General features: G+C 43.3%; 1 protein-coding gene across 1 annotated transcript; it reads right to left on the minus strand.

The window, feature by feature from the left end:
* Positions 1–459: 459 nt before the first annotated feature.
* Positions 460–11,510, minus strand: LOC100025880 (zinc finger protein 883-like). The gene is made up of 5 exons (XM_007490350.3): positions 11,391–11,510; positions 9,872–9,963; positions 8,006–8,132; positions 7,401–7,493; positions 460–4,052 (listed from the first exon to the last, which is right to left on the minus strand). Exons 2-5 carry the CDS (start codon positions 9,905–9,907, stop codon positions 2,506–2,508), a joined length of 1,803 nt encoding a protein of 600 aa, XP_007490412.3. The 5' UTR covers positions 9,908–9,963; positions 11,391–11,510; the 3' UTR covers positions 460–2,505.
* Positions 11,511–12,065: the final 555 nt, after the last annotated feature.

The following is a 12,065-nucleotide window of genomic DNA, read 5'->3' on the forward strand; positions in this document are numbered from 1 at the left end:
ATAATTCAAAATGCGAACTCAAATCTTCTTAACTCCAGGATCAATGTTCTTTCCTCTGCACCACCAGCTGCCTCACAGCTAACAAATACCTTAGAATACTTCAGCTTTTTACAGAGGAGAAAACTGAGACCACTAGAAGGCAAAAAGCTTCCAGATAGTAAATGGTAAGAGCAGTACTTGAATGTTTGTCCAAAAAATCCAGCCCCCAAACTTTTGCTGGTTCTCTGAAGGGAAGGGAGGTGTGAGTAGGAGAAATCAGAGCTATCTGGGAGTAAAAATCTACCACTTTCTCCTGCCTATTGTAATAATTGTAATAATTAAAATAGTTGAAGGTCTTCAAATGTAGTGAGAAAAATAGTTTGAGGTCATAAACTGTAAGAATTAAAATAGTGGAAGATATAATTTGTGGCAGATAAAAGAGTGGATGAGTAAATTGTGACCGCAGAAAATATGTTTTCACTACAGTGTCTTGTTTTTAATCAAATATATAAGGTGATTCACGGAAATATTCCCAATTATGAATATACCCAAGTCAACTGGGTTTTATAAAGAATTTCATTCATACAAATGAGGAATTAAGAAAGAGAGAGAGAATAAGAAAGGAAAAAGTATGAAGGGCCTTAAGCCAACATAGCCTAGACCTGAATCTTAAGAGAGAGATCAGTCAGTCCTTAATCACTCACCACAAGATCTGTCTAAGCAAGAATATAGATACCAGTTCAGCCAGCCATCCTTCTCCAGAGAGGGATTCTTCTGACTGTCCTCAAGAGACTGTCCCAAGAGCCTATTTCCAGAGCTCTCCCCCAACAGCCTCCTTAGAGACTGGTTTTTTTTAAAGAGCCTGTCATCTCCTTATATAGGGAATTTTCTCCTCTGTCACCTCCCCTAAGTTCTTCCATCTATCAATCACAGTAGACGTTTTTCAAAGGACAGCCCATTCTTAGTCCACACCTAAGAAGGTGTGGATTTTTTAGTAATTCACACCAGGAAAGCTCTGAGTAAGTTTCTCAGCTCTTTGTTCCTTGTAAATTCACAAGTTGCTTGACCTTTATAGGTACTTATCTTAAGAACTTTTTGCCTTATTATAAGTATGGGTTTAAGTACTTTTCATTGTTCAGAAAAGAGTTTACAACTTTATCTTCCCCTAGGGCAGACTTAAGTAGGTGAAGTAGAGTTCTCACATTCCTGATCTAAGTAGAGTTCACTGCCCAAATGGGGAATGGTCTTAATCCAATTTTATGAATTAGGGTCTGGGAATTTTTAAGGTTCACACTATCAGGGGTATCATCCAATGAAACTCACCTCTGGGAAAGGGCAAGGCTAGCACCTAAAGGTAGAAGCACTAAGCTGTAACTTTCTGGGAAAGAGAGGTAGGCTGTGGAAACAAAGGACTGCCCACTCCTTCCCTGCAGCCCACCTAATCCTCCCACATTGCTCTGCTCTCAGATGTATCCCCTCAATCCAAGACTGAGTGGTTCATTTCCAGTGTTACTGCCCAAGTAGACTAGAGGAAGAGATGTTCACATGGGGACTGTTTGCACTCCAGTGCAGCAGAAGGCAGGTCTATTTTAGTCTAGGTGTGACACCTGGAGGAGGAGCTGGTGGTTTTTGTTAGACTCGTCCTTAGTTGAGAATTCCAGACTTAGCTCTAGAGACAGCTTTGAGTTGAGGACATTCAAGGCCAGGCATCATAATGATCACCCCATGCCAAGGCTGTGTTGAATGGATTCAATGTTTAAACAGTTCAAACATGGAGTATTTCAACTAAGAAGACAGAAGATGGTAAGAAATCAGAAATGAACATAGGCACTCTTTTCCCAACAAATTTGGAGTAGTAAAGGTAGAAGAAAAATGAGATGGTTGATGAGTGAGGGTAACAAGTGAGGAATAGAGATTTGGGGTGGAGGTATATATAAAGACTATGTTTGACTATAGTAAGGAGTTGGTGGAGAGGAATAAATTGAAAATGCATTAGACAATGAATACGAGTGACAGCATAGGGTTCTTGAATAAGTCAGATTAGATGAGATCAAAGCACAGGCATAGGTTAAGCCTTAGCAAGGAGTAGGGATAACTCTCTGTGAGGAAAACTACCGTGCTGATGATTCTGAAAATTTGGAGGAGTAAACTTTAGGGAACCAGTTGTTGCCAGAGTGCCACCATATTCTTAATGAATAATCTAAATTATCAGCTATAAACTTGAATACTGGGGGAGGGAATTGCCTAGAAACTTGAAATTTAAATGTTCGGATTATTCTATATGAGAAATTTGAGACTGACTTAGTTTGCAAAATTTCTTTTTAGTTTAAATATGTAACATTATTCAAGTTTATCTCTGACACAAATTCTCTCAAGTTGGGAAAGTTCATTGTTCTTGAAGAAAGATATCTCATGATCATTTCATTCAATGAAGTTTTTTTTTTTTCCCAGACTAAATTATATGATGGTGAGCCCAGTATTCTGGCAAGTTCCATTACCATGCATAATACATTCAAAAGAGTTCTCTCAAATAGGAATTGTCTGATGTTGAGTAAATTCTGTGCTCCTGTGAAATGCCTTTCCACACTTGCTATGTTTGTAAGATTTCTTTCCTGTATGAGTTCTTTGATGTCGAGTAAGTCCTGCCTTTTGATGGAAGGTCTTTCCACACTCATTACATTCATAAAGTTTCTCTCCACCACAAATTTTCTGATTTTGAGTCTCCTGGTGGAAGATCTTCTTATAATCATAAGGTTTCTCTCTGGTATGAGTCCTTTGATGTCGCGTAAGGTTTGTACTCCATCGAAAGGCTTTTCCACATTCATTACATTCATAAGGTTTCTCTCCAGTGTGAATTCTTTGATGTTCAGTAAGTACTATACTCCATCGAAAGGCTTTTCCACATTCATTACATTCATAAGGTTTCTCTCCAGTATGAATTCTTTGATGTCGAGTAAGGTTTGTGTTCCACTGAAAGGTCTTTCCACATTCATGACATTCATAATGTTTTTCTCTGGCATGAGTCCTCTGACGGCCAATGAGCTCTGACTTCTGGTGGAAGGCCTTTGCACATTCATGAGGTTTCTCTCCAGTATGAGTCCTTTGGTGTCGAGTAAGGTTTGTATTCCAATGAAAGCACTTCCCACATTCATTACATTCATAAGGTTTCTCTCCAGTATGGGCTTTCTGATGTTTAGCAAGCACTGTCCTCCACCGAAAAGACTTTCCACATTCATTGCACTCATAAGGTTTCTCTCCAGTATGAGTTCTCTGGTGTTCAGTAAGCACTGTCCTCTGTCTGAAGGCCTTCCCACATTCTTTACATACATAAGGTTTCTCTCCAGTGTGAATTCTCTGATGTCGACTAAGGTGTGTGCTCCATCGGAAGGTCTTTCCACACGTATGACATTCATAAGGTTTCTCTCCAGTATGAGTCCGCTGATGTTCAGTGAGCACTGACCTCTTGTGGTAGGCCTTTCCACATTCATTACATACATAAGGTTTCTCACCAGAATGAACTGTCTGATGTTGAGTAAGATGTGACTTCCAACGGAACACCTTCCTACATATACTACATTCATAAGGTTTCTCTCCAGGATGAACTCTCTGATGTCCAGTCAATTTACTATTCAGAGACAAGGTCTTTCCATTTTCAATACAGTCATAAAGTTTCACTGCAGTGTGAATTTGCAGATGTTCCCTAAGTCCCGACCTCTGGCTGAAGGCCTTGCCACATTTATCACATACATAAGATTTCTCCCCTGTAAGGATTTTCTGATTTTGAGAAAGTTGTTTGTTCTGACAGAAGTCCTCCACACCTTCATTGCACACATTTCCTAGAGAATCTATTCTCTGATGACCAATAAGGTTGGTATTCTGAAAGAAGGCCTCTACACAATCGTTAGGTACGTGATAATTCTCCTCTCTGTTCTGCCTTCTCTTGTAGTTGGCCCCATATTCCCAGGTTTGTCCCAATCTGGAGAAACAGGGAACATCATTTATATGCTGTGATTTTTCCATAAAACTGCCCATCTTGGGAGGTGACTCCTTGATTTCAGGGATAATCTTCCAACCTGAAAGAAAGATAGTAAGTTAATATTCCCTGTTAACCATGCATTCCAGGCAGTCTTATATTCTATTATGTTCATAAAGCAAATAACTCAAATATCAAAATATATACCAAATAAGAATATTTTTTCATAGTTGCTATGGCCATTGCTACCTTACTAAATGCTTTCTTGTTGATCCCCTAAATAATCTTGTGACTGGCAGGTCAGTCAGTGATCACATTTTTTAGGATGCACTATAATGTAGGGAAAAAGTGGTAATCTTTAGCTTCTTCAAAAACAGGACAAGCTAGGTTAAACTCATTTCCTCATTGTCTAGATTTTGAAAAATTCTGTAATGCTTATAACTAGGATGGCAATACTACCTAAATTTAAAGTTTAAATATAAGACTAATCAAAATATCAAGGGGCTCTCCTTCATAAAAATGAAGAGTAACAAAAATTTAAGGGGAAGAAAAAATGAACCAGATTATCAGGATTACTGGGGGAGAGGGGAGAAGGAGGTCTGGAACCAGGTAAAAGCTAGAAAAACGTCAGTGAAGAAAAATAGGTAATTCCTAATGAGAATGAAAGGTATATAATAGAACAGTGATGGTGAACCTACAGCATGGGTGCCAAAGATGGCACACAGAGTGCTCTATGTGGGCACTCAGCCACCCTCTCTCCCCATCCTCCATCCCCAGAGTTTGTTTCTAGAAAGGCAAAGGATCTTGAGCAGAGCTGCTCCCTTCCCTCTCTCTACCTCGCCTGATGACATTTTTTTTTTGCATCCCCTGCCCCTCTGCCCAGTAGCCCAATGGGAGCACCCAGAGGTAAGGTGGGTGGCTCACAGGTGGCAGAGCTGGAGGGGAGAGGAGCATGTGGGCCACACCCATCCCCCTCTCTACACTTGCTAAGGACATTCCTCACTTCACCTACCCCTCTATCTAGCAGCCCAGTGGGAGTGCTTTCTCTCTCCCTTGTGTGGGGTAAAGGAGCAGGGGCTAAGTGTACATGGGAGGTGGGGGGGGGGGGGGAGGAGAGTAGGCATGACACTCAATATGAGGGGTGGGGTGGGGGGTAGGACCCAGCACTCCATCTCTAAAAGGTTCACTATCACTGCAAAAGAATAATGTTTGATAACATCAAGATCACCATATACTAAGCAAGGGAATAATTATTCAAAAATATTCATTGAAAAGTTCCCAGGGGATAAAAAAATAGACAATAGGAAAACATATATTAGGATAATTGGAACAAAATTATATGTACATTTCAACTCTGAAAGGAAAAATTGTAACCATTCCTAAAATAAAAATAAAAATAGCACATTAGAAGGATTTGATTCTGTAAAATTAGAGAGTTGTTGCACAAGAAATAAAGGAACTGGAATATAAAGGAAAGGGAAAGATGCAAACATAGATATTTAAAATAATTACTTCTGTGCAAAATCTGAAGCTATGAAGACTTGTTAGAATTTTTAAAATGTGTCTGCCAAAGGATATATAGTTCTCAAAAACAGATGATTAATAATGCCACAAAAAACTGTCCAAACTCTCCAGTAATCAGAGAAATGTAAATGAAAGTGGAAACAAGCTTTCCTTGATTCAGTTAGCAAAATTAGTTTTTTTAAGGAAAAAAAGGATAAAAGTAAATGTTTGCTCAGCTTCAAAGAGACAGAAGTGTCTGATACAACTGGTGAGGCCAGAGCTGGTAACAGGTACCTCTTTTGGGAAAAATATTATGGCAAAATAGTTCTAGAGTGCCAATGATTCCACTACCTAGGATGTTACTGAATGGAAAAGACAGTATCTCAGTTGAAGTGGGGGGCATCCAGATTACAGAGAGAGTAGAATTAGGGTCTAGTCATCTCATCCAAAAGTGTGAAAGGGGAAGAGACTCTTGTCGTGGCAAAAAGTCCCACTCTAGAAACGGAGGCTGGAGACAGGAGTAAATAAGAAGAAAACTACTCCGAATATAATGAAGTAATACTATAAGTTAAGAGAAGAGGAACTCTATCATAAGTATAGAAAGCCTCAAGGAAAAAAGTGCCTAAACTCCAAGTCTTCCAAGAAGGGTTAGAAAAAATGAAATTAAGAATTCTAGAGGGAAAAAAAAGAAAGTAAGGAGAATAAACAGCTTAGAAGAAAATACCAACCAAATATCGGACTCTTGGAAAAATATAATACAACATACAGAACTCAATGACTCCATGAGATACTGAGAAGTATTAGAACAAAGTAAAAAATTGAGAAGATAAAAGTGCATGTGAGGAATTTCAAATAACTAACCTGCAGGGGCAGCTGGTTCCCTAAAGTTTACTCCTCCAAATTTTCAGAATCATCAGCACAGTAGTTTTCCTCAGAGTTATCCCTAGTCCTCGCTAAGGCGTAACCTATGCCTGTGCCTTTGAACCCTATGCCATCACTCGTATTCATTGTCTAATGCATTTTCAATTTATTCCCGTCCACCAACTCCTGACTATAGTCAAACACAGTCTCCGCCCCAAATCTCTACTCCTCACTTGCTATCCTCACTCATCAACCATCTCATTTTTCTCCTACCTTTACTACTCCAAATTTGTTGGGAAGAGAGTACCTCCATCCATTTCTGATTTCGTACCCTCTTCCATCTTCTTAGCTGTAAACCAGGTTCTGTCCCAACCCAACCAGTGCCCCTTCAGGTCCCTTCCAATTCAAAGCCTGTGATTCCACTGAGGCACCCAGCTGCCCCTTTCTTGATTTTTTATTCTGTGCTGTAAGGATTGGAGAGGAGGGAAGGAGAGCTTAGGGAGTGAATGGGATATAAGAACAAAATATCAATAAAACTGAAAACAAAATGCGGACATCCCCAGGGTTTCCACAGACAATAAGAAGGAATGATAATGGCGATGACCACCTTCCTAATCATCCTGAACTCTCACTTAAACTTGATTCTCCAAGCAGGAAGGGTCTACACTACAGGCCTCCAACAGGAAATGAGGGCTCACGACAGTCACTGAGGCACTAGCTGGGGAATTGGGTCCCCCAAGACAGGGAGCTGCAGCAAAGGGTTTGGCAAGACTAACAAGGTCACCCAAGAGAAAAGAGAGAGAAAGGGCTATCCTTGGCCACGGACACGTCCCTCTTTAACACACTGGTGTGGAGGGAAGCCAGGAAAGTGACTATTGCAGGGAATGACCTCTAGTCAGACAACCCTGGCTCTTCTGTGTAGACCAAAGAATCTTGGAAGGGGGAGACAGGAACAGGTCTCTACTGAGTCCCTCTCATGTGCCAGGCCCTGTGCCAAGTACTTTACATATTGTGCCATTCCTGACCCCTGACAGAGGAATAGACCAGCTAGATGTAGCTTGTAAAGACTTACAAGCTTGCTTACCTGGATGGGGGATCCTGGAGATGTCATTTGCCTTCCAAGGGGCTTCTCCATGCTCCAGCTGGTAGATCACATGTGGTTTGGGAAATTCAAGGCCTGCTCAAAGGAAATGGAAGATTCTCAGGTTCAGAATTAAACCTCTGTCTTTTCTTTCTTGGGGGAAAAAATCCATCTGCTCAGAAGGCCCCCCGGTGGACACAACAGGCTCCTGAGGGAGGCTCTGTATTTTACTCCTGGTGAATATGGTGAATTAGGTCCCAAAATAGATTTGGGCTCAGAAAGAAAGTGAGCTCACTTCAGTCTGGCCCTCTAAGAAGACAGGAACCTCTTAGGTCTCCAGGTATCTCTACTGAGCATTTTAGGGGGGAACCTTTGACCAGAGGGACTTTAGGGGCATTACGGTCCAACCACCAGCTTCTAGGCCTACATGCCAAAGGCCTTTCATTCAGCAGTGAGAACCCTAACATTTCATCATGAAAAGATTAGCAACCTCTGCTGCCTGCTTACCAAACAATGATCATGTAAAACTCCAGTGTTTACTAGGGAAGGAAGGAAAAACCCTTATCCTAAGGGGCAGATTCTGAGGCCCAGGGAGAAGCCATCCATACCCAGGTAGACCAGGTTCCTGTAGTTCTCCAGCATCACATCCCGGTACAATTTCTTTTGAGAGGGGTGCAGGCGCCCCCACTCCTCCCAGGTGAACTCCACAGTCACATCCTTGAATGTCATCAATTCCTGAAATAATAAATATCTGTGTGGGCACCCAAGGATCTCCATGACAACCTGGGAGGAAAGGTAGAAGTGCCCGGGGACCTCAGAGAATCAGTGTTCAGCACCTTCAGAGCTCCAAGACTACTTTACTGATGGCCTACTGTGCGCCACCAGGTAAACAACATTCTGAATCACCCCATTAAACTGCTCCTGCAGGTTGCCAACGACCTAGAATTTTCCTCCTAACTACCCTGTGAGGCTGTTAGGACAAATGCACTTCTTCATGACTTTGTCCGCAAGGCCTTCTAAGCCAAGCTGCACCTGAGCAAACTTCTACACTGTCTCCTACAACTGGTCTTGATCCTAGTTTCCTAGAGGAATTTTGGCTTAGAGAAATGTCTTTCCCCTCCAAATACTTCTGAAGTTGGTTTGTTGTTTATTTTCAATCTTTACTTCTGTTTTAGAATCAATACTAAGTATTGGGCGGCTGAGGTTAAATGACTTGCCCAGGGTCACACAGCTAGGAAGTGTCTGAGGCCAGATTAGAACCCAGATCCTCCCTTTTGACTGAAAACTCCACTGATCAGACTCACAAGACTAATACTTCACATCAGCCATGGTAGGTGCACTCCATTCTAGTCCAGGACCCTCTTCTAATTTACCCCAAATCCCACCCATACATTACTGACATTAATGTCTAACTGGGGCCTATAGAAAACCAATCTTCAATAATAACTAATATTTTTCTATTTCTTTCTCATTACAAATTCTTCCAACATGGCCCACCATGCCCAGAATTCTCTCCCTTCTCATCGCTGTCTCTCCTCTTCCCGGATTCTCTTTGGTGAAGGTCTGGCTAAAATCCCGCCTTCTCATGAAGCCTTTCCAATCCCTGTTGGTGCCAGGACCTTCCCTTCCAGAATGCTCTAGCTGGCCCTGCCTCTCTCTTGTTTGTGCATAAATCTGTGAGCTTACTTACTCCTAGAAGGCAGGGATGGCCTTGTTTCTGCCTCCCTTTGTGCCCCTGTGCTTGGCATCTGGGAGGCACTGAAATAAATGCTTGGTGATGATTCCAGCCTGATTCGTCTGCTTATAGTAACACCTTGACTAGCTGACTTCAAAAGCTATGGGAAGCAGGTGACTAACAAATATTAAACAGCGATTCCGTGTCTCCTTGGTCTTACCTTGGAAGCAAGGGGGACAAAAGAAATGAGAAATTTGTGGTTTGTTCTCATACCCACATTTACTCTATGTGCGATCCAAAACATTTCTTTGCTCTAAACTTTAGAGTCTAAAGTCTGGTTTCTGATGCTGCCAAATGGGCTTAACATGACTCACCTTGGTCCATTTTTGTGCTTAATTGGGCTAGAAATGTTTGCTCTTACTACCAAGTTAGTACTGAAGCACAAACCCCAGAACTGGGGATTTTGGCAAATAAAGGTGGGAACACTGGGTCAAGAAGAGATAAGATTCTGTGAAAATGGGGGAAATTCCTCATGGTATTCCCATTGCCCAGGAAGGCTGAGTTGCTCAAGAGCTAGATTTTCCCTCCAAGACCCTAGGTTCAAATCCTGGCCCTGCTGCTCACCACCGGAGAGCCTGTGGAGAGGCTGTTTCCCCCTTGTCCCCTTCTGGACAATGAGGGAGTCCCTAAGGTCCCTTCTGGTCTTTATCTATAATTCTATGGCAGCTCCAATCTCTTGGGTTCCTCCAGAATGCGCCCACTTTGATACCATTTTCAAAATGAGGAGCTTCCCACTCACCTGGGGGGCCCTGGCAGTCAGGAGTGGAGGGGCCATTGGCTCTTCCTCAATGCTCCCACCTCTCAGGGAAAGGCTGGCATTCAGGAGCAGAACTGAGGAAGAAACAGGAACCATGAGAGGGGCTGCCTCAGCCTTCTGCTCCCAGACTTTCCCCTCACCCACCCTAGCTGAGAAAGAGGTTTCTTGGGGTTCCCAGACTATCCCCCAGTACTAAACTCACACTGTCAACTGTCTACACTGAACAAAGTGTGGTACAAGATCCTGGGAACACAAGGATGCCAATGAGAGAGTCCTGAACCTCAGAACATTTCTTCTAAACAAGCCAGATACATATTAGTCAACACGAGGCAGCTCATAGCAGTAAAGGTAGGACAGAACAGAGACAGCACAGTGGATAGAATGCAAGGCCTGAAGTCAGGAAGATTTGAGTCAAATATAGTCTTACTGGCTATATGACCCTGGATAAGTCACTTTATCCTATCCGTCTCAGCTTCCTCATCTATAAAATCAGCTGGAAAAGGAAATGGCTGCCCATTCCAGGATCTTTGCCAAGAAAACCCCAAATGGGAGCAAAAAAGTCAGACATGGCTGAAAACGCCTGAACAACTAGGGTTCTCTGTCTCAGTGGAGACGAGCAGTAGAATGCGGGCTCTTCCTCACCTCTGGTGGACCTGAAGGTGTTTCCAAATGAAATAGAGGGGCGTGGTGGTCCAAATGGGAAGAACCAGGGTCACGACCCTGCCAGGGTTGGTGAGAACCCTTGGGGAGGGCACGTGGGCTCTTCCCACAGAGCATCATTGTGTCCTTAGGGTGACCCTGGGCCAAAGGTACCTGCCAAAATTACTCCCATTTTACAGTTGAAGTAACTGAGGTTGGAAGAGGAAGTACCTGGCCCAGGGGCACAAGGCCCCTAGCAAACTGGCGCAGTGGAGACCCCAAGTTCACATCCACCCAGAGACATATGGTGGCTGTGTGACCCTGGGCCAGTCACCTCATCCTGGCTGTCTCAGTTATCTCATCTGTAAAATGGGAATAAGCCCAGCTTCCATCGCCCAGGGTGGTGATGAGGATCCAGTGAATTAATCTTCGTAAAAAGCAGCGAGCACAGGGCGCACCTAACACCCGTTATTTGTTACTAACAATAATGAGAAAATAATTAATAGCAAATACCGTCATTAATAATAAGCATTGTAAGTGATAGAATAACAAAATAACAACGGCTGTCCATTATTATTAATAATAAAGTAGTTAATAATAAAACAATTGGTTATTAATAATAACAAAATCTACAATGTCAAGAGGATAACAAACGTTATTAAATTTTCCTGAGCGTGGGTCCAAGCCAATGACGTGACGGGGCTATCCCCACGTGACCCTCCCCAAAAGGTCACGTCCATCTCCGAGGGGACAACTGAGGCTCAGCCAGTTCCGTCTGGGGCCATCCCCTCCTAAGGCAGGACTCGACGCTGGGGCACCGAAGGGCGGCCTAGGCCCTTGATCAAGCAGCCGCCGAACCTACCTCTTCGCCCGCTCCCAGCTCGGGGTCCCTGAGGTCCGGCCCTAGCAGGAGCCACAGTATAATCAGGAAAATGAAAATTGTTGCTTCGCGAACACTTCCGGTGCCTATAGGAAGTTACGTAAGAAGAGTCTGCCTACTGTGGCCGCAAGTGCTCCTGGGGGTGGTAGTTCAGAGCCCCTTATTCTCGTATCTGAGGCTTGATCCCTCTTCTTTCCACTGTGGGATCCTGAAGTAGCTTACGGTTTTGCGGCATCCTACATCCCGTGTTTGTACCACCGAGACTCTACCCCCCTTGCCTGGAATGCATCCCTTTTCCCTCTGTCATGCTGCTCTTCCCCAGCTAGGCTCAAGGGCTGCCTCCTCCAGGAAGCCCCCCCCTCCCCCCCCAGATTGCCCCTTTACCTTAGAAGCAAGCCCCAGGCAATCAGAAGCTTTGGACTGAGTGTGAAAAGGATTTGGAACTAGAGTGGAATTGCACCAGGAATGTATTAGCTAGACTGAGGAAACCTGGGCGGACTTTGAGGGTGTGCTAGAAATTATTAAACTATTTTAGAATGGGGATCACTCCAGAGATTGAAAAATTTGCTCCAGGAAAAGCCCTTCAGGAAGAGTTCCTGGTGGAGTTGGGGAAGAAAGGGCATTTGGTTTTAGTCTCCTACTCTTAGACATTACTTC

The sequence above is a fragment of the Monodelphis domestica genome, chromosome 3 (assembly GCF_027887165.1).
Source record: "Monodelphis domestica isolate mMonDom1 chromosome 3, mMonDom1.pri, whole genome shotgun sequence".
NCBI lineage: Eukaryota > Metazoa > Chordata > Mammalia > Didelphimorphia > Didelphidae > Monodelphis > Monodelphis domestica.